The 21,580-nt window shown below is 40.7% G+C and overlaps 1 protein-coding gene across 1 annotated transcript in view; it reads right to left on the bottom strand.

Moving 5' to 3' along the window:
- Nucleotides 1–6,431: 6,431 nt before the first annotated feature.
- LOC126178331 (ubiquitin-like modifier-activating enzyme 5) overlaps nucleotides 6,432–21,580 on the bottom strand; it is a 115,739-nt gene continuing 100,590 nt past the window's right edge. The window contains exon 7 of the mRNA XM_049924523.1: nucleotides 6,432–6,695. Within this exon, the coding sequence (XP_049780480.1) occupies nucleotides 6,508–6,695 (188 nt within the window). The 3' untranslated portion in view covers nucleotides 6,432–6,507. The remainder of the gene's footprint in view (nucleotides 6,696–21,580) is intronic.

Below are 21,580 nucleotides of genomic sequence, written 5' to 3'. Positions count from 1 at the left end.
TTTATCAGTCCTACGAACAACCCCCGTTAAGTCCTTGTATGATTCCAGTCTGAGTAAAGATCAGGTTAGTCTCATGCCTGACAGCAGAGCTCTTTTCCAAAGAGAGTCTCTAAGAAAATTATGCTGCACTGTCTGGACTCACAAATATCCATGCAGGCACCTCTTCAGAAACATGTTGAAACCATGCATCAATGGGACTTGTATCTCAGTGCATTTCCTGAAGACGCTAAGTTTCAACCCATAATGGTAAGGGATTTTTCCATACGAATATCTAGATTTGAGGGCAAAACTCAGTGAAATCACATTGCCTGATATAACCACATACTCCAGCAAACTGTCATATCGGATGTAGAGTATGGCCACTTGGTGAGTGTTTGGCAGATTCAACATCTGTAATTTAGAGGAATATGCAAATTTTTATATGGACACAGATGTACACTTACTTGCAGACATTTTAAAATGGTTCCAGAGTGTATGCCAGGAAGCACACTCTCAGGATCCTGCCTTCTTTTACGTGAATGTATCTAACTTCTCTAGGTTTGCTTTCTGTCATATGTTGTTTTGGAATGTTAGTAGTTTTGCTAACACTGCCTCGTAACCTTTCCTCTGCTTCCTTTAAACGCGAGTCTATTTATGTAGGAGTTGACTTTCTTTCTCTTTTAGAGCTTCTTCTACAGTAACTACATAGATTTTGCATTCTGACACTTCCTCTTCAGCAAGGGTGCTGCCCTTATCCAGCATCCCGGCTTCAGGTTTTTGAGTTATTTCCTTTACATCTGCACATAACTTATCTCTCTGTTTTTTGGCAATATCTGACTCTAAACTTAGCTGATCTACTCTTAGATTCAACTTGTGTTTTTCTGTAGGTAGGTTTTTGCATACGTCTTGCAGCTCGCTGACTGCATTTGTCACATTTTTTGCCAACACATCCACTTGGGATTGCGTCTCCTGAATTTGAGAATATGCTTAACTAAGATTTTGTACTCACCTGCAAGTTGTTCCTGTTTTATAATCTATGGAAGTTACCTTTTTTGTTAACATATTTATACTGCCGGACATGTCAGTAATTATTTCTTGTTTAGTTGTTGACTGAGCTCTGTGAACTTACTGGATAAATCGTCAGAAAATTCAGTGCATATAGTTTTGCTCACCACACTGACTGTTGACTAATACTATTCTTGAAATCGTTAAATGCCTGATTTTGCTGTGCAAACTGTTGGGTTATTATTTGTATGAGCTGTGTCAAAGTGTGTGTCTCACTAGTATTTGCATTGCTTTTGTGAACTTTTTACTGTGCTTGCATTTGCAACGTAGTGAGCAAATAATCAAAGGAATTTTCGCTGTTGCTCGCTTTGGTTTCACTATTTGAAAAAATGTTTCCTGTGAGACCTGAGAAATTGTCTCATCGAGCGTCATTAAAGTGACATCATGATGAGTTATATTACCAGTGTCATCATTTTTTAACAGTGGGATGCCAGCCTGTTTGTATTAGTAGCCATCAGCGAGTTGGTGAGTTACTTTCAACTGTTGCCAAGCTCGGATTTCCGACATTATGGCATATTACATTTTGTAATAAGTTTTCAACAATGGACATTTCCTTCGATTCCATTGTGAACAGTGTTTAATAAAATTATGAAAAAAAAAACCATTTAAAAAAAGTTTTGTTTTTATCGGTACTTTTCAAATAAAGCAGTTTTATATGCATATTCATTAATGAACTTGATTATTCTGTGATACGGTGTTACAAAATTCGAATGACTTATTTTGAACTGCGATGTTGACTTTAGGCAAACTTTTATCTTTCCTATAGAAATACACTTTCTGTAAAGGATATTAATTGGAAGGAAAAGAGATTATCTACTGCGAGAGAGACGGCGCCAAGTGTGGCCATATCAGCATACAGCGTAGCAGCTTCCTTCCTTTACTTCTGCAATCCGCACTCCTGGCATGTCTCGTTTGTAGGTAGAATTAATTTTGATTTGTTCCTTCAGGTTGTTAACAGTCCCAATCTCACGGACATGTAACAAATACAACAAAGGCCTCAGTAGTTTTTTGAAATGACAAAAAGGATCACTTACCTAAAAAAAGTATCAGAACAACTGTAAGGTTTGTTCATATTTCGCTCGGTGCCGCGTCCTTTGAATGGTCGCCGCTGAATAATGGAAGGGGGGGGGGGGGGAGGGATAAAATGTAATATATATTGGAAACTGATTAAAAATTTGCTCCTTAAACAATTAAAAGGAAAATTTTGAAAGAATAATTGAAATAAATTAAAATCAACATCCACCATTTAAATTTACGTACTTCTCGTTATTGCCATTGTGCATAGAGCTGGTTATGACGATTGCCTCTCCGTTGCTCACACAAATTCCTCATTCCTCTTGTTTGCTTCGATCCTCTTGATGCAGAATTCTCCGTGTGGCACAGAATGATGAACAGGTGGTTTTTTTAGTACACTTCATCTGCCAAATGACGTTTATAGCACTTCTTTACTGTCCGATTAGAATACACATTTTTGAACAATATTCATATGGCGGAACTCTTCGTACATCCGCCCGCTACCACTTAAAGAGACAAACAGATTTTTTAACATTATTAACTTGGTGAAACTCGTAATACGACTGCCCACTATCACTTTTAGAGATGAGTACCTTTGTGAACCACATACTCGGTGTTGAAACAGACAAAGAACATTTTCTTCAATTTGGATTTCTCATCCTCACCTTCTTCTGTATCAGGGATTCTGGGGTGTGTCATTGAGCACTCTGGTACTTTATCTCTGGGTTGTTTTGAAATGTCAAAATTTCATCACCATAAATAACACTGTTCAGAAAACTTGACTAAATGTTCAGACGTTCCTTCAGTTCACCCATGACTGACACTCAATCGGCCTTTTGCTCATGCATCAACAGTTTGGGAACCAGCTTAACAAAGAGCTTTCACAAGTTCAATTCTTCCACAACAATGCGATACACAATGATTTTCGGTATGTTTAGAATGTCTACCAACAGCCGAAACAGCCATTCAATGGTCAGTACTCAACAACCCATGCACACAAGTCATATTGGCTTGTTAGTGGCCATCCGAGCACGGATCATCATCTGCCCATTTCTGGTTACCCTAAAACTATTTCATTCACTTCATAACTTATACATATGAAAGAGCATACTCCTGGTAGGCTTCTTTATGCAGTTAATGAGTTTATACAGTTTGTCAAATTTTGTGTGGAATTTGATTGCACAATGTTGTTTGAAAGTATATGCCATGACATGGTCTCAAACAGTGGTGCACTAAATTTAACATGGCCTTATTTTCTAGCCCCATGTGTAGGGTATATTACAACTTTTGATACTGCACAAAAAGGCAACTGAAAAGATCTTAATTAAATGCAGTAAATACAATGATGAAGTAGTGTGAACAGTCCAACTGTATTTATCAGAGCTGTGGATTTTCTTTAGCATGTCTGTATTCTTCAACAGTATATGAATAAATCAATGCAAATTTCATCATAAATCAATCTAGTGAGGAACAATGCTTTCATAGTTTCTACAGCAACAGGGTGTATACAGGGACAAGGAAAAAAAAATTCCCGGATTATTCCCGGATTTCTCCCGGATATCCCGTTTAAAAAATATGCTTTTTCCCGGGCGACCTACTGTCACTTAGCACAGAAAAAGTTCCCTCGGAACTGTAAAACTTATCAATCCTTTGAATGGTTAACGTTTTATATAATCGCGTAGAACTTCCCGGAAAAAAAAAAAGAAAAGCCGGAGCAGAGAAGTTTTGGAAAGACCTTTGATTTGCAGCAACATATACGCTGCATATTTTCGTATTACGAAAGTATAAATTCGAATTGCACCAAACACAGCTTGTTAGTTTCCGGAGCGTTGCAACCGAGGTTGTGATGTCCTTTTGTAAGCGAGTCATATCTCAAGCCACGAGATCTCGCCAGCCGATGACAGCAGCTTTTCCGAGCATAGGGCACGTGTTATAGTCAGCCACTAGCAAGATTACTGGTTACATAGCGCGAACACACAAGAGGAAAAGTTAACGGTTTACATTAATGTACACAGTACCGTATATCTACAAGAAAAGCTAAGCTTTCACGTGTAATATTGGTCTTTTTTTGGTGTGATATACTTTAAGATACATCACACAAATGTGCCAGTAAATTTAAAATTGTGACATAAATGCCTCGGCTCGAAATTCTTGAAGTGGCTGGTCCTCAAACTGTTCAGTTTCGAACGCTCTATGATTTAGATATCCATCCCACTTTCACACACGTAACATAATTCATCTTGCGTAAAAAGAAATTTACTTTGAAAGTAACGCTTTTCTAACCACCGTTCGCAATACTGTTAGTTATAGGTTCGATTTACCAGTTGCCAGAGAGCGCCAAAAACGAATTATTGTGCGTGTGCAACTGCAGTGGTGTAGGAAGCCCGCATGTTCGTGTGTATAAAGCACTAAGAGAGCTTACACTACACCATAAAAGAAACAGGGCATCAGAGGATACTCCAAAAGGCATCAAAATTTCGTGAATCATACTAAAATGCCTAATTCGGCTTGAAGTGCACATTGGTTTTTTCCAGATTCACAATGAAGTAGGTCCCATCTGATATTAAGCTTTTCAGTGTGGTTTTTGGGATGTAAATTTTCTTGGAGTACCAGTACTCTACGATCTCATGTTTGGTTCTTTATTATGGCATAATGCCATACATGGCAGAAGATGATAACGTGCACTTGAAATTCACCGAACAGTTGGAAGTACCCAAAATTGTTAAATGAAACACTTCGTTTCAAATAAAATGATTGCCTCGGCGGAATTTCTTTAGCAAACTTGCAAAAATAACTTCATTCTTCTGCAAGGCGATTAATGCTTGACTGCTACTAACTTGGAAATAAAATAAAATCAGAAAACTGAAATTAATAATATATTTTTGCCCTCCGTAATTATGTGAATGTATTTTAATTCACTTGATAGCTCCCGGCCACAGAAAACCGTTTTGTTTTCATTTGACGTGGGAGCTGTACACGAAGAGAAGCAGCGAAATCACTTAACGTAAACACGGGTCACGTGGAGACTAACACCCTCCCCACTACAACTCAGACAACTCTGTGCAAGCGCGAATCTGGCAGCTAGGGCGCGCGAGAAAAATTTTCTCGTTTGCATCTGGCTGCTTGCTGCTACCACCGATGCAGCTAACAGCCAAACTTCAAGAAGCGGGAAGCGAGAGAAGGTACTGCTTATACGCGAGTCAAATGCGCATGCGCAACAGACCGCTGGCAACTGGTCAAAAGAACCTAATGTGAACAGTTGTGACGTCATGCTCATAGCAAGCAGTTTATTGTTACGAAGAATTACAGTCTGCGCCCTACGGCCTTTAACATATTTTTGCTATCTGTAGACGCTTGTGCGTGCACGGTGTTTTGTTGTCGTAAAATGCACATTTCCTTTGCCACTGCAGTTTTATTTTTTTCCCTCTCGTTTATATTTTATTGCTGCAGTATCATTCTCCAGTAGCAGGATACAATAACATTCTTTGCTAGAGAATCAATTCTGCAGTCAAAACTACAAAAATGTAACTGAAAGCTAAAACAATGAAAAATTCCCGGAATTCCGAAAAATTCCCGGGTTTTTCCCGGTTTTCTCCCGGATGAAAAAATTCCCGGGTTTTTCCCGGAATTCCCGGTTGTCCCGGGTCGTATACACCCTGAGCAAGTTGTGTTTTATTCCTCTGCTCCATACGTTATCCATGCGGGAAAACGGTATTATGCAATACATTGGCAGCTCACACAACCCCTCTCAGTCCATGGCCGAGTAGCACTTGTTGTTTGGTAAAAACATTGAACTGACCTTTTCTTCCAACACCTCCACAAGTACAGTTAGTAGTATCAGCTCACAGTCCAACAGCAGAAGCACTTGTGTTGCATCTCACTTTTCCTTTTGAGTCAGAAGAAATAATGTCACTGAAGAATGGAAATTCTTTTTGTAATTTTTTATTGAAGGAGCACTTGCACTTCTTGGAACTCATTCAATCTGCTAAGAAAGGCAATTGACAAAGAAAAAGAATTAAACTTAACTACTGCCATATACTGAAACTACATTTGAAAAAAATTGGGACAGTGCTACAAAAATTATGACTGCCCAGAAAAAAGGACTGATGGCCAAGTTAGCAAATCAGCGATACTGGCACCACTGATGCTTGGAGCAGACTGAGCTAGGGTGTGCTACAAGGCTGAGAGCCCCTACATCAACCCCACTTACCTGGAACCATCCAAACAAGACACAACTTGACGTGGGCCAGCAAAATAATATATTTCATAAATTTTAGGACACACATTGTATGTTGATGACAAACGTATCCTCTTGACTGAATTGAGTTTGACTGAGGGTAACAACAACAACAAGGGAAAAACAAATTTTATAAGATAAAAACATTTTTCTGGAAAAAATGCATCTATTTGTAATTACATCAATTAAAACATCACATTGTTGGTACTTATTCATACAGCTTTCATTTGTGCCATTAGTTCCTCTAAGCTTGCATCTGTGTCACCAACAGCTGGTGTATTACTGTCATCATCTGCAGGAAGTGTGTATGCTGGTTTCACTCCAGAAACAAAGCCTAAGTCCACCTTCACTTCACTTTTGTCTTGCTCTTCTGTGTTGGTTTCATCTATAAGGCATATTCCTGAGAAAAGATAAGGTATGTACAGTAAAATATTTTCCTTCGTACTTCGTAAGAGGGGTACAAGGTGAAATTTTTTTAATATCAACATAAAGTTGTAAGTTATTGCCTTGTGCCTCCCCCCCCCCCCCCCCCATATCTGTGTGTCATTTGGTTATATGCTTGGCTCTATCTATTTTTTATACCACATCAAGTACATTACAGATTAGCATAGTATCTAATCTAAATACAGTGGAGTGTATTCAGTGGATGCAAGGTAAGCACTGCTCCTCCAGTATAAACTGGAAACAAAGGCAAATCTAATGGCAGCATTAAAGTTTAACAGCATTCCTTACATAGATTGACAAATGTCATAGTACACAATATTTTTCGATTAGCACTGCCGATTTTTTATGATTCTCAAAAAAATATTTAAGTTAGGGCTCACTATGCATTATGATTCAGGGCAACAGCAGATCTTGGCATGAGGTTTGAACAATGAATAGTTGTAATTTTTTTCTGGGGCTATCGAAAACGTATTGGTGGTTAAGGCAAATATTTAATTATGCATGTAGTACATAGGTTTTTGTTATCTTAATGCCATAAACAGCCTCACCAGTTTATAATAACCACTGCATAGGTATACATGAAATGTACTCGCAGTTGTGAATATGGACAAGCATCAGCTGTATAATGGAATGAAGGCAATGGAAATTTGTGCTGGGCCAGGACTCACATCCGGTTTTTCTGCGTATTGCGAGCAGTTGCCTTACCATTAGGATACCTGAACACGCTTCATGGCCAGATCTAAATTCCCACATGTCGTCAATCATGTGTCTACAACATGCACTTGTATATCCATTATGCGTATTCCAGAACGGAGGAGCCGTTTTAATTTAAAGTTGCTTGCCGGTGTCGGCAGATAAACATGATAGTCCAGTGTCTGTGTTGTTCACAACAACATAGGCTTTGCAATACGGTATTGCATAGGTACGCTGCTGTTTGCCGTAAAGGTAAGCAATCGAGCTCAATGCCTATTATGCTTCTGAGCAGTAAAATCATGGAAATCAAAGCAGTGCAGCATTAGTGTAAATGTGGGACACTGCTGCATGACTTTGCCACCTGCAATTTCCCAGAAGAGAAGAGGTCATCCTACAACTGAATCATGAATTACAACGAGAAATCTTGCATACAGCATTTCAATACACAAGTTTACAACAGCAACTAGTGCTTGTCAGGACACCCTATTCTACACAAAAGCTGATTAAACGTAATTGTACTGAACTCTTTCCACCTTCTCAATGAATATGGAAAAAACATCAAACTTCATTTAGAACATTCTTCTGTGTTTACAGGAGTGTAAAATATAACACACAATGACTTGACTGCTTCTTTTTCAAACACATCCATGGATGAACTAAGAAAGCAAATAAGTGAATTGAATTATGTCTCAGATATTCCTTATGAGGCAGCTGATACCTGTAATTTCTCACAGGTGTCCTCAATAATTCACTATGTCACAGCTGTTGATCAAGTTCAACTGCATGCTGTGTCAAAGGTAAAAGAATGCAGAATATTGGTTCTCACTTGTTATGGTATCGTTACTTCTTTTCCAACTAACCAAAAGAATCTGGGCTTTAGATGAGAAAGCAAAGAAACAGCTTTGTAAAGTATCTGCCATGTGGTGGAGGTCTGGATCTCGTTTGGCAAAAACCTTATAGTACAGTCAACCAGTTTCATTTTTCAGGAAAATAACAGGTCCATGTAATAAGACAAAGAAGCCTATTCTGCTGATCGGTGATTTTAAATCATGATGCAAGCTGTCAGTTTCAATTTCTTTCCACAAACTTTTCCTGATATTTCCCCTCTTACTGATGCCTTCATTGATATACTGGGTGTAGAGCTTACAACAATAAATATGAACACAAAGACTTCAAGACATGTTGAAAACTGAACTTCACAGATTTTCTGAAAGAACCTACTGTAAAATTTTGGAAACTGTGATGATGCAGTTATAAGATAGATCCAGTAAACTGAACTCTCTTATTTTTGAAACTTTTAAATGTACATAATTGCGATCAGTGTAAACTGTGTTACCTTGAACTTACATTACAATCACAAACAACTGTTATAATTTTTTTTTCTTTTTTGTTTTTCCCGCCTGTTTAAGATCACAGCTAGTAGTTGCATATATTCCCAGATTTGGTGATTTGGTGAGGTTATTGTTAAATTGACACCAGACTGCATACTGCAAAATTGTAAAACCCTTTGAACTTTTCTGAAGTAGACTTGCATCCAGCGCCTCAACTTAAAGAACCTTCTCAGCCATAAAATGAATAAAGAATTATGTACGCAGTCCACAAACTTGAACAGCTTTATAATTTTAGCTCTGTTATCAATTGAAAAGCATCTCCTGTGCCATCTGATGTCCGAATTTTACAACCCATTGATGAACAAATTGGCAAAAAGGTAATTTTATTTTTAATAAATGGCATATTACTCTTTTGTAACTGCTTGCCTTAATGAAAAGTTCAGTCTATGCCACTGGTTTAATGTTATCTCTCTCAGAACTTTAGCTTCTGTAATGCATCACTTTAGCTTCTGTAATGCATCTTCCCATGAAACACACTAATATACAGTATTTGACCCAAAACCTACATTTTCTGCAACAGTGATCGATAAAGAGACTATGAATCAAAGTACTGACTTTGGTTCACAAAGTATGTGCCTTGCTAGTAGCAAAGCTCCAGATGTATTCGAGATACTGAACACATGTTTACGAGCAATTTCAAGGGGAGAAAGCACAATGGTATGTCTATTCATTGTGGCCATTTGATATCTGGCTGTTTTGGAGGATTGTATGTATTTATTTGAAACAAAGCTTCATATTTAATGTGGGCATACTCCGCATTCACAGAGAAGCACTCCCATTAAAGTAGTTGATTACTCCAGTGAAAGAATCCTTAGAACATTTCTGAATAAACTACACAAGAAAAGAAAAAGAAAAACTTGCATACGTATGTTGGAGCCAAATGCACGTCACTGCTGTACTGTTTCAACTTATGACAATATGTGCCCATGTATTGTTTTGTACATTCAAATTATGGCAAGAAATGTATGCTTGTTTTTAGGATGAAAAGTACAAGGTGCCATAAACTTTGTAAACAAATTTTTTTGTTGAACTATCACCATAATGTGATATCTTTCAAAACTAAAGGTGTTGGATCCCTCCAAATGAGGACATAACGTGCATATTTAAAAACTAAAAATAGAAGATTTCGGCTTTCAGAAAAAAAATACACTATGCAATAGAAATATCAGTTATGAAGTTATCCATGATTATTCTTTTGCAGCACCAGTTTCCAATCTCCAGTGAAGTTTATTTGTCTTGCAATACAAAATCTGTTTCCTAAGATAATCTACCACAGCTTATTAAATGATCAAAAACTACTTTAAACCAAGTAAAATTGACAAAATCATATGGATTCGAAACCCATTCGGAGCTGAAGGTATGCCTGAATTGATTTAGAGGAAGAAAATGTTGTACTGTGATAGCATATTAAAGATAATAACAGATAGAATGGCATTCATGATTTTTGGATACCAGTAAAAGATGAATATCTGCTGCACAATGAACATTAATTCCATCTATTTAATAAAGAGTAAATACCATGTAAAACTTAATGTGGGATAGAAAATGAGAGTAATTTGAAACTTAATAGACTTAATGGTATTCTGAAATATATAATACCCATGTTTTTTTGTAATCTGAAGATTTATATTTTTCATTTTTGTATCAACAACAATAATTTCTGAAAATATAACTAGATAGATAAAAAATGTACTTTGCAAGTGATGACAGGAGAAAAAACATGTGCAAATTACAGAAATGTGCAAGCTTGTGATTGAAATGTGCTGGTTCAGTCAATCCTTCCCATCCCTGTCGGTAAGTCTTCTCTGACACACGGTTCTGGGTGTCTTTTCTGTAACCCTCCCCATTTCCTAAACTTCACCAGTCCTTTTCTTTCATCCCTCTTCCCTCCCCTTCAACTCTTCTGCCAGAAGAAGGAGCCACTGGCTCTGAAAGCTTGCACACTTCCATAATTTTTTGTGTGTTTGTTTTCTTCTGCAGCCACTTGGTCAATAGATTTTTTTAGCTATCCAATCATATTAGATTTACATTTCTGGGAATACGTTGTTTCAGTGTGAGTGGTTAACATCTAGACGTGAGTTAGTTATGTTTTATACCAATATGTAGCAACTGTGTACTTCATTGCTGTATGCAATGGAAAGCAAATATTTTTACATAAAGAGACTGTTGTTTGGAGAAAACTACACTTCTGGTCACTAAAATTTCAACACCATGAAGTATACAAAGCAACAACATTGTACTCATTGTTCATATAGAGCCGAAGTGATTAAATTTGTAGGTTAATTCAAGGCATACAAGGTGCCAGCTCCAGTAACAACAGTGCTTCTAACCTAGCCGCGTGTCAAGTCAGCTAAGTTTGGATGACATATACAGATACCCCATCCCTTGCTGTTTCCACACTAAGCCAGAGTTCATAAATAACAACAGCTGGCACGTGGTGGTGTGAGAACCTCTCAGCATGCTGTGACTTAAGGTTTCCAGTGGGTCAGAAATATGAGTAATTTGCTGGCCAGAACAACAATGGAACAGCATCTGTTATGAGGCAGGTACGGATAGCACAGGCAACACACAGTTTTCCATTACCCTGTCCAAAGATAACATAAGCAAGACCTCGAAATGGGGCACGACTACTGACCTGAAAACAGCAGAAATGTAATTTCTGCTGTCCAAATTAAAAGCTGTGTGAACCAGAGATGATTGTGTTTGTACTAAGAGCACTTTGTATCACTACTGGTGATAGGCTTGTAAACTGATGACGGGCATAGTTTGGCAGTGTTCGTTCTCCATTTAGCCATCACAAAAAATATGTCCATCATTATACCACACGTAGAAACAGGACTTCTTGGAAAAGTTGATGTGATGCCACTCGTGTGTCCAGTGCTGTCACTGGCAGCAATACTGTTGGCACAACTCTCTCTGTTGCTACAGTGAGGGAAACAGCTACAATGGTTGACATGCTAAATGGGTGGTTCCAGATGATGTCCACATTTGCATGACAGCTGTGGGATCCCGAACAATGCAAGCAGTGTCTATGTCTACAGCTACATCTAAATCTACATGGCTACTCTGCAAGTCACACTTAAGCACCTAACAGAGGGTTCATCAAACTATCTTCAAAATAATTCTCTATTATTCCACTCTCGTAGAGCATGCAGAAAAAAAGAAAACCTATACCTGTCCATGCAAACACTGTGTCCCTTATTTTATTATGATCTTTGTTTCTCTCTATGTAGGTCAGTGCCAACAAAATTTTTTTTCATTTGGAGGAGAAAGCTGGTGACTCAAATTTCATTAGAGGATCCCGCCGGAATGAGAAAAGCCTTGTTTTAATTATGACTACTCCAAATCCTGTATCACGTGCAGGACATTCTCAGCCCTATTTCTCGATAATACAAAACATGCTGCCCTTCTTTGAACTTTCTTGATGTACTCTGTTAATCCTATCTGGTAAGGATCCCACACTGTGCAGCAGTACTCCAAAGGAGCAATACTCCAAAAGAGGACAGACAAGCGTAATGTAGGCAGTCTCTTTAGTAGACCTGTTGCATCTTCTAAGTGTTCTGCCAATAAAACACAGCCTTTTATCTATCTTCCCCACAACATTTTCTGTGTGTTCTTTTTAATTTAAGTCATTCATAATTGTAATTCCTATGTATTTAGTTAAATTTATGACCTTTAAATCTGATTGATTTATTGTGTAAGCAAACTTTAACAGGTTACGTTTACCACTTATCTGGACGACTTCACACTTTTCATTATTTAGGATCAATTGCCAATTTTTGCAGCATATAGATATCTTTTCTAAATAATTTTGCAGATGGTTTTGATCTTCTGCTGACTTATGTTTCCTAAATCCTTGTTGACTGTGTGTTAATAGACCATTCTCTTCAAGGTAATCCATCATGTTTGAACACAATATTTGTTTCAAAATTCTGCTCCATATCAAAGTTAATGATATGGGCCTGTGATTTAGTGGATAGGTCCTACTGCCTTTTTTAAACATTGGTGAGACCTGTGCAACTTTGCAGCCATTGGGTATTCGAATCTTTCATCAACGAGCAGTTGTATATGATAGTTAAGTATGGAGTCATAGCGCTGGTATACTATGAAAGGAACCTAATTGGTATACAATCTGAACCAGAAGACTTGCTTTTATTAAGTAATTTATGCTCCGTCACTACTTTGAGGATATCTACTTCTAAGTTACCTATGTCAGCAAAAATACTGCATAACAATAAACCACAGTCTGTCTTGGTACACAACATACTACTGGTATCGAATTCAATCGCATGCTGCTAGACACTTCTTCTTCTTCTTCTTCTTCTTCTTCTTCTTCTAAAAAGCATTAAATGATCTCACGAACAACCAAAATTCAATTATGATTTCTGAATAAGTAACCTGTTTTGTTGTTGTTGTGGTCTTCAGTCCTGAGACTGGTTTGATGCAGCTCTCCATGCTACTCTATCCTGTGCAAGCCTCTTCATCTCCCAGTATGTACTGCAACCTACATCCTTATGAATCTGCTTAGTGTATTCATCTGTTGGTCTCCCTCTACGATTTTTACCCTCCACGCTGCCCTCCAATACTAAATTGGTGATCCCTTGATGCCTCAGAACATGTCCTACCAACCGATCCCTTCTTCTACTCAAGTTGTGCCACAAACTCCTCTTCTCCCCAATTCTATTCAATACCTCCTCATTAGTTATGTGATCTACCCATCTAATCTTCAGCATTCTTCTGTAGCACCACATTTCGAAAGCTTCTATTCTCTTCCTGTCCAAGCTATTTATCGCCCATGTTTCACTTCCATACATGGCTACGCTCCATACAAATACTTTCAGAAATGTCTTCCTGACACTTAAATCAATACTCGATGTTAACAAATTTCTCTTCTTCAGAAATACTTTCCTTGCCATTGCCAGTCTACATTCTATATCCTCTGTACTTCGACCATCATCAGTTATTTTGCTCCCCAAATAGCAAAACTCCTTTACTACTGTAAGTGTGTCATTTCCTAATCTAATTCTTGCAGCATCACCCAATTTAATTCAACTACATTCCATTATCCTCGTTTTGCTTTGGTGATGTTCATCTTATATCCTCCTTTCAAGACACTGTCCATTCCGTTCAACTGCTCTTCCAAGTCCTTTGCTGTCTCTGACAGAATTACAATGTCATCAGCGAACCTCAGAGTTTTTATTTCTTCTCCATGGATTTTAATACCTACTCTGAATTTTTCTTTTGTTTCCTTCACTGCTTGCTCAATATACAGATTGAACAACATCGGGGAGAGGCTAAAACCCTGTCTCACTCCCTTCCCACCCACTGCTTCCCTTTCATGTCCCTCGACTCTTATAACTGCCATCTGGTTTCTGTACGAATTGTAAATAGCTTTTCGCTCCCTCTATTTTACACCTGCCACCTTTAGAATTTGAAAGAGAGTATTCCAGTCAACATTGTCAAAAGCTTTCTCTAACTCTACAAATGCTAGAAACGTAGGTTTGCGTTTTCTTAATCTAGCTTCTAAGATAAGTCCTAGGGTCAGTATTGCCTCACGTGTTCCCATATTTCTATGGAATCCAAACTGATCTTCCCCGAGGCCGCCTTCTACCAGTTTTTCCATTCATCTGTAAAGAATTTGCATTAGTATTTTGCAGCCGTGACTTACTAAACTGATAGTTTGGTAATTTTCACATCTGTCAACACCTGCTTTCTATGGGATTGGAATTATTATATTCTTCTTGAAGTCTGACGGTATTTCGCCTGTCTCATACATTTTGCTCACCAGATGGTAGAGTTTTGTCAGGACTGGCTCTCCCAAGGCTGTCAGTAGTTCTAATGGAATGTTGTCTACTCCCGGGGCCTTGTTTCGACTTAGGTCTTTCAGTGCACTATCAAACTCTTCACACAGTATCATATCTCCCATTTCATCTTCATCTACATTCTCTTCCATTTCTATAACATTGCCCTCAAGTACATTGCCCTTGTATAGACCCTCTATATACTCCTTCCACCTTTCTGCTTTCCCTTCTTTGCTTAGAACTGGGTTTCCATCTGAGCTCTTGATATTCATACAAGTGGTTCTCTTTTCTCCCAAGGTCTCTTTAATTTTCCTGTAGGCAGTATCTATCTTACCCCTAGTGAGCTAAGCCTCTACATCCTTACATTTGTCCTCTAGCCATGCCTGCTTAGCCATTTTGCACTTCCTGTCGATCTCATTTTTGAGGCATTTGTATTCCTTTTTGCCTGCTTCATTTACTGCATTTTTGTATTTTCTCCTTTCATCAATCAACTTCAATATTTCTTCTGTTACCCAAGCATTTCTATTAGCCCTCGTCTTTTTCCCTACTTGATCCTCTGCTGCCTTCACTACTTCATCCCTCAAAGCTACCCATTCTTCTTCTACTGTATTTCTTTCCCCCATTCTTGTCAATTGTTCCCTTATGCTCTCCCTGAAACTCTGTACAACCTCTGGTTTAGTCAGTTTATCCAGGTCCCATCTCCTTAGATTTCCACCTTTTTGCAGTTTCTTCAGTTTTAATCTGCAGTTCATAACCAATTTATTGTGGTCAGAGTCCACATCTACCCCTGGAAATGTCTTACGATTTAAAACCTGGTTCCTAAATCTCTGTCTTACCATTATATTACCTGTTTTGTTATCTTTCCTTATATTGAGAATGAAGACAGCATTACCCCTACATACTTGGTGTGGTTGTGCTGGGAGCACACTTCATGCCAATTTCACATTTGCTGCGTGTGATCTTCTGTGCTTTGCAAATTTAATGGCCAACAATGTAGATTTTTTTCACAACTGTGGCATAATTTCATGACTGAATAACTCTACTTTTTCTTCGTTTAGAGCAACATATTGAACTTAAAATGACATGAACATCTTTTTCAAATAACTGAATGCTTTATAAGATAATATTTCCTGAAAAAATCACAAAATATGACAAAAAGAAAATTTTGAAATTCTAATACAAGTTATAAACATATAATATGAATAATATTTGTCCTAGTGGGTCCTAGTCCTGCACCCATGCACGTCACTTCATAAATCTGAGTACATAATCTTAGTTCTGCTAACCTTATCTACAACTTATTATAGATATTATTCAAGCTCAGTGAAAAACATGGAAATGAAATTTCCTCCTTTTACAATTGGAATCAAGACTTTTTTTCATTAGGGATAATCTTCTTATATTCAGCTGCATCAACTCCAGCAACAAGTAGGTATGATAGCTATAATCACTATCCATGTATTTGTAGCGTACAGGTCTATTCTTATGAACAATGTCACGAAAGAAACAACTAAACCACTACCACAATCAAATCGCCATAGGGGCATTTTAACTAAGCAATCTGATGCTCATACTGGCTTCGCAAACCAGACAAACTGTGGTATTGATAGCTAGGATGCCACGGTGTAGCTGCCAGTTAAATTGGCACTACGACAGGCAACGACGACAGCGCCCTCTAGCAGGCCCTGTTCAGTTCTACGAGCACCACTGTACATTCAGCCCATTTGATCAAGAGCAGACGGCCGGGACACTTCGCTTCAGCTTTGCACCTCAGGGCAAAGTTACGTATTACTCTTGTTGCTAAAGTAAAAGTGATTTTAATTCACACAGCAGTACCAAGAGATTTTCACCTTTTCCTGCACCTACTCACATGCCGCCTTCCAGGTGGGATACAAAAGTTGGTGAGGAGGTTTCCTCTATCATTTCCTTTCTTGCTCGGTACTGCTTTCTTTTCGTGCTAGCTTCAGTATAAGACTTTCATTTGCGTAAACCATGGCTTCGCCACAGGAACAGGCTTTGCTGTCTGATCTTGTACGTTTTCAGGCTCAGCAAATGACGCAGCTGCTTGCTGCCATAAATGGACTGGACACACTACAAACTGCAGCTATTTTGGTGCCTCCAATGCCAATGCCTGTACCGACGCCTTTGCCGAGGGTGCCGCCATTTCGTGCCTTCAATCTTGACGTTGAATGCTGGCCAGAATACATCGCACAGCTCGAAGGCACACTTCGCAGCATACAACATACCAGGTACAGAGCGGCTTGCCTTTTTCATTGCCAACACGGGTGTTGTGTTGTACCGTGTGCTCATGAAATTGTTTCCCACCACCCGCCCAGAAACTAAAACTTACGACGAAGTGATTGATGCTTTGAACTCCCACTTCCATGACAGTGTAAATGTGGTAGCTGCACGGTACAAATTGTTTCGCCTCTGCCGTGGCCCTGCTCAGTCGAATAAATCTTGGTTAGCAGACCTTCAGAGACTAACTTCTGATTCTGACTTTAATTGCTCATGTGGATGCTCATATGCGGATATAATGATTAGAGATGCTATTGCGCAGAATGTGGAGGATCACCGCATCTGCAAACAAATCCTCAGGTTTAAAAACCCGTCTTTGCAGGAAGTAGTGGACTTGCTAGACAGACAAGATAAATTACACATGGTTACTTCCACGTTCGACGTGACCCTGGGTGTGTGTACGGTTAGTGCTGCACAACATGCGCCATCCTGCCTGGCACCAGCCACACCGTGCTGCTCCCGCACACATAAACATGGTTCAAACCAGGCACCCTCTCAGAAACTGAAATCATGTCCGAACTGTTTTCGTGCCCACCCACGGGACAGTTGCCCATCCCATCAAGCACTGTGTTATTTTTGTAGTACGAAAGGACATGTTGAAGCTGTGTGCAGTAAGAGAAACTCTAATTCACAACATGTCTCCCGTTTGCGCGATTCACGTGGGCTTCACCGCAACGGAAACCACCGTGATCATGATTCACATCAGCCTATGGATGTTAATGCCATTTATTCACAGCCTTCTGCTTCAAATGCTTCGAAAGCTCGTTGTGTGAATCAAGTTTTGCCAGACACTTCCTCTCTCATTCAGCTTGATGTGAGGAAACTTTTTGTGACTTTGAACATTTGTGGCTGTTCTGTTCGCATGCAGCTGGACACTGGTGCATCAATGTATGACTTCCTTGGTTCGCCCCCACTCTGTCGTTCGCATTCCACTCTGACTGCATTTACTGGACAGGAAATCTCAGTGCTCGGTGTGTGTAGTTTGTGAGCCATGTATGGTGCAATGACCTGTACAGCGGCTTTCCATGTGCTCCACTCTAGTGATGCTACAAACATTTTTGGCATGGACACCTTTGAACTTTTTGGCCTCGCAATTCAGGACAATGTACTTTGCATCAACGCTAGTGACCATGGAGACAGTGTTGCTGCAATATGCGATGATTTTGCTGAACTCTTTTCTGATGGCCTTGATTGCGCCACAGACTTTGCAGCGCATGTTGTAGTTAAAGACAATACCATGCCTATTTTCCGGCGTGCACGCCCAGTACTGCACACACTGCGTGACACCGTAGCTGCTGAACTTAAGCATTTGCAAGACAGTGGTGTCATTGAGCCTGTTTCTGCTTCGTCATGGGCTTCGCCTATAGTGTGTGTGAAGAAACCAAAAGGTCGCCTCCATATTTGTGCTGACTTTAAGCCTACAGTAAATCCCCAGACAGGTAGCTACGCTTCCCTTACCGCGTCCTGAAGACATTTTTGATAAGCTTGGTGCGGGAAAATTCTTTTCCAAGATTGACTTGCAGGATGCATACTTTCAGATTCTGCTCGACAAACAGTCGCAGCAGTATTTTGTGAACAACACCCACCTTGGGTTGTTCAAGTTTCGCCGCCTTCCGTTTGGTTGTGCTCTGGCTCCTGCTATTTTTCAGTCTTATTTGCAGCAGTTGTGTGCCACTGTCCAAGGTTGTTCCAATTACCTGGACAATATAGTTGTATCAGGTTGCACCCCTGACTAACATTTGCAGAATTTGCGTGCCTTATTTACTGTTCTTTTGCAGGCAGAACTAAAGTGTAACAGAGACAAGTGCAATTTTTTTCAAACTGAGATTCAGTATTTAGGACATACGATTAACGGAGAGGGTATCCACTCCTTGCCGTCACATCTCAGTGCGATTAGATACTTGTCAGCACCCAGGAACTTGAAAGAACTTCAGGCAGTGTTTGGCAAGATTACATATTATATTCAGTTTATACCAAATGCAGCGCAGATTGCAGCGCATTTGCATCACCTTCAGCGTACGAACGTTCCTTTTGTTTGGTCTTCGGAATGTGACACTGCTTTCCACAAGCTCAAATCTGCTTTGTTGAGTGATCACTGTTTGATTCCTTTCGATCCCTCCAAACCAGTTGTTTTGGCTTTCGATGCATCTTCTCACGGCATTGGAGCGGTTCTCTCGCACCGCATTAATTCTGTTGATCGCCCGTTCGCTTTTGCGTCTAAGTTGCTCAATTCTGCCCAGCAAAACTATTCTCAAATCGAGACAGAAGCTTTAGCTCTTTTATATGGCATAACCAAGTTTTATGATTTTTTTTGTACGGTCGCAAGTTCTATTTGTTAACTGACCATAAGCCTTTGATGTCATTGTTCCACCTGTCACAGCCAGTTCCGGCCCATACTGCACAAAAGCTGTGACGCTGGTCTTTGTTTTTGTCTAACTACAATTACGAAATATTGTTTCGGCCTACAGCCCAGCATGGCAATGCTGATGCTTTGTCTCGTCTGCCTATCGGTCCTGACAAAATGTTTGATTCTTCCAAACTGTCCTGCATGTTTATTGATTCGCAAGATAAGGAATTAGCTGATGGTTTTCCGGTGGATTTCCGTCACATTGCTTCTGTGACAGCCGCCGATGCTTCTTTGCAGATTCTTTTGCAGTATATTCGTACTCAATGGCCTTCATCTGCTACGCTGATTCGAGATCCTCTTGTGAGGCGTTACGTTGCACAACGTCACAACTTGTCTGTACACCATGGTGTTATCTTGTTACCAACTGACAATGATCAGTCTCGTGTGGTTGTACCTCATGTGTTGCAGTCAGAAATCCTTAAATTGCTGCACGCTGGCCATTGGGGTATAGTGCAGATGAAGCAATTAGCGCATCGTCACTGCACTTGGTTTGGCATTGATAAACAAATTGAGAATTTGCTTGCTAACTGTCACTCTTGCACGGAGCATCAATCTGCTCCCTGCCAGCACTTCTTTGCATGGCCGACTCCTACTGCGCCTTGGCAGCGCATTCACATTGATTTTGCCGGTCCTTTCTGGGACACCCGCTGGTTGATAGTTATTGATGCGTACAGCAACTTTCCTTTTGTTGTCCCTATGTCTTCTACTACATCTGCGAGTACTGTTCGGGCTTTGACATCTATTTTTTGCATTGAGGGCCTTCCTGAAGTTATTGTATCCGACAATGGCCCCCAATTTGTGTCCTCAGAGTTTGAAGCGTTCTGTGCTGCTAAAGGCATTCGTCATCTGACCTCAGCCCCATTCTACCCCCAGTCGAACGACGAGGCTGAACTCTTTGTGCATACGTTTAAGTCGCAGATGAGCAAGTTGCATGCAACGCACTCTCGCGAGTGCGCGCTCTGGACTTTCTTTACTTCCTATCGCTCTCAGCCGGGCGGCGCCCGTTCCCCAGTGGAACTGCTACACGGCAGCGCCCATTGGTCATTCCTGCAGCTATTGCACCTGCCGCTGCACACTCCCGCTGCTTCGCCTCGTTCTGGCTTGGCGCTGCATGATTTGGTGTTCTATCGCATTTTCTCTGGCAGGCAGCACTGGGAACAGGGGTGTATTCTTTGCCAGCTTGGCCGCACCTTATTTCTCATTTCTGGTCCCTCCGGCACTGTCACTTGACACTGGAACCAGATTCGTGTTTACCATCCTCGGTTTTCTGCCGCTGGTTGTTTTCCAGCAAATTGGAGGCTTCACGGCTTCCGCCGCCTCAGCCCATGATTCCACCGACGGCACCTCTGCCGCTCGCACCTCCGCGGGCGCATTTGCCGTCGTCGCCGCTGCCAGTCCGGTCACCTGCACTGGACAGGCAACTCTCACCACCGCCACGTCCACACCTCCGGCCGTTGTCGCTGCCGTCCTCGCTGCATTCCTCCGCGGTGCCGGAACCGATGGATGCTGAGGCTGTTGTCACGCCACCGCCCATGGAGGTCGTTGCTCCGCCTCCTCATCTGAATATGCCCAGTAGCAGTGCACGGTAGAGATGGGGGATCCGCTCCTGAACTGATTCATAGAGTTGAATCTTTCAAAGGAGTGAACAATCAGTGATTCAGGAAAAAAGAACGGTAGCTCCAAACGTTTCCCACAGCAGAGAGAGAGAAAGAAAGAGAGAGAGATTCGGAGCAGATCAGCGAGGCCTCTGCTGGTCAGAGCACAGTGCACGCCACACAACACAGCCAGCGCCGGCCTCTGCCCTGCTTCTGCCTTGGCTGCCTGCATTGTGCAGTGCCCCATTGGATTTTGTGTTTCACATATGCCGTGCTGTCTCTGTGCTTCCTCTGCCGCATGCAGTGTCTGGCGCACCTTAACTTAGCATCGCACTCCGTCGGCGATCATTTCAGTCGCATGTCCTGCCCTCTGGGCAGTTGATGCGAGCAACAGGACAGAGAGCCTCCTAGCGGAGAACATAAGAACTACTTGCAACAACCTGCTTGCAAGAGAGTGGACAAGGACGATTTGTCTCGGAGCGGGTGACTGGTGGCCGTTCACCGCTCCCCCACCCTCGGAACTCGCCCGCTCAATGCTCACCCCACCATTCTCGACTCTAGCCAGAGCGTTCAGCAAAGCAACTCAGGTGTTACTCTGGTCTCTGCGGTCTTAGCTCACGCAGTAATACAGCTCGCGGCTCGACCTGCTTGACTCA

The sequence above is a fragment of the Schistocerca cancellata genome, chromosome 1 (genome assembly GCF_023864275.1).
Source record: "Schistocerca cancellata isolate TAMUIC-IGC-003103 chromosome 1, iqSchCanc2.1, whole genome shotgun sequence".
Classification (NCBI taxonomy): Eukaryota; Metazoa; Arthropoda; class Insecta; order Orthoptera; family Acrididae; genus Schistocerca; species Schistocerca cancellata.
Note: the sequence above shows the minus strand (reverse complement) of the source record. Positions and strands in the feature narration are given on the sequence as shown.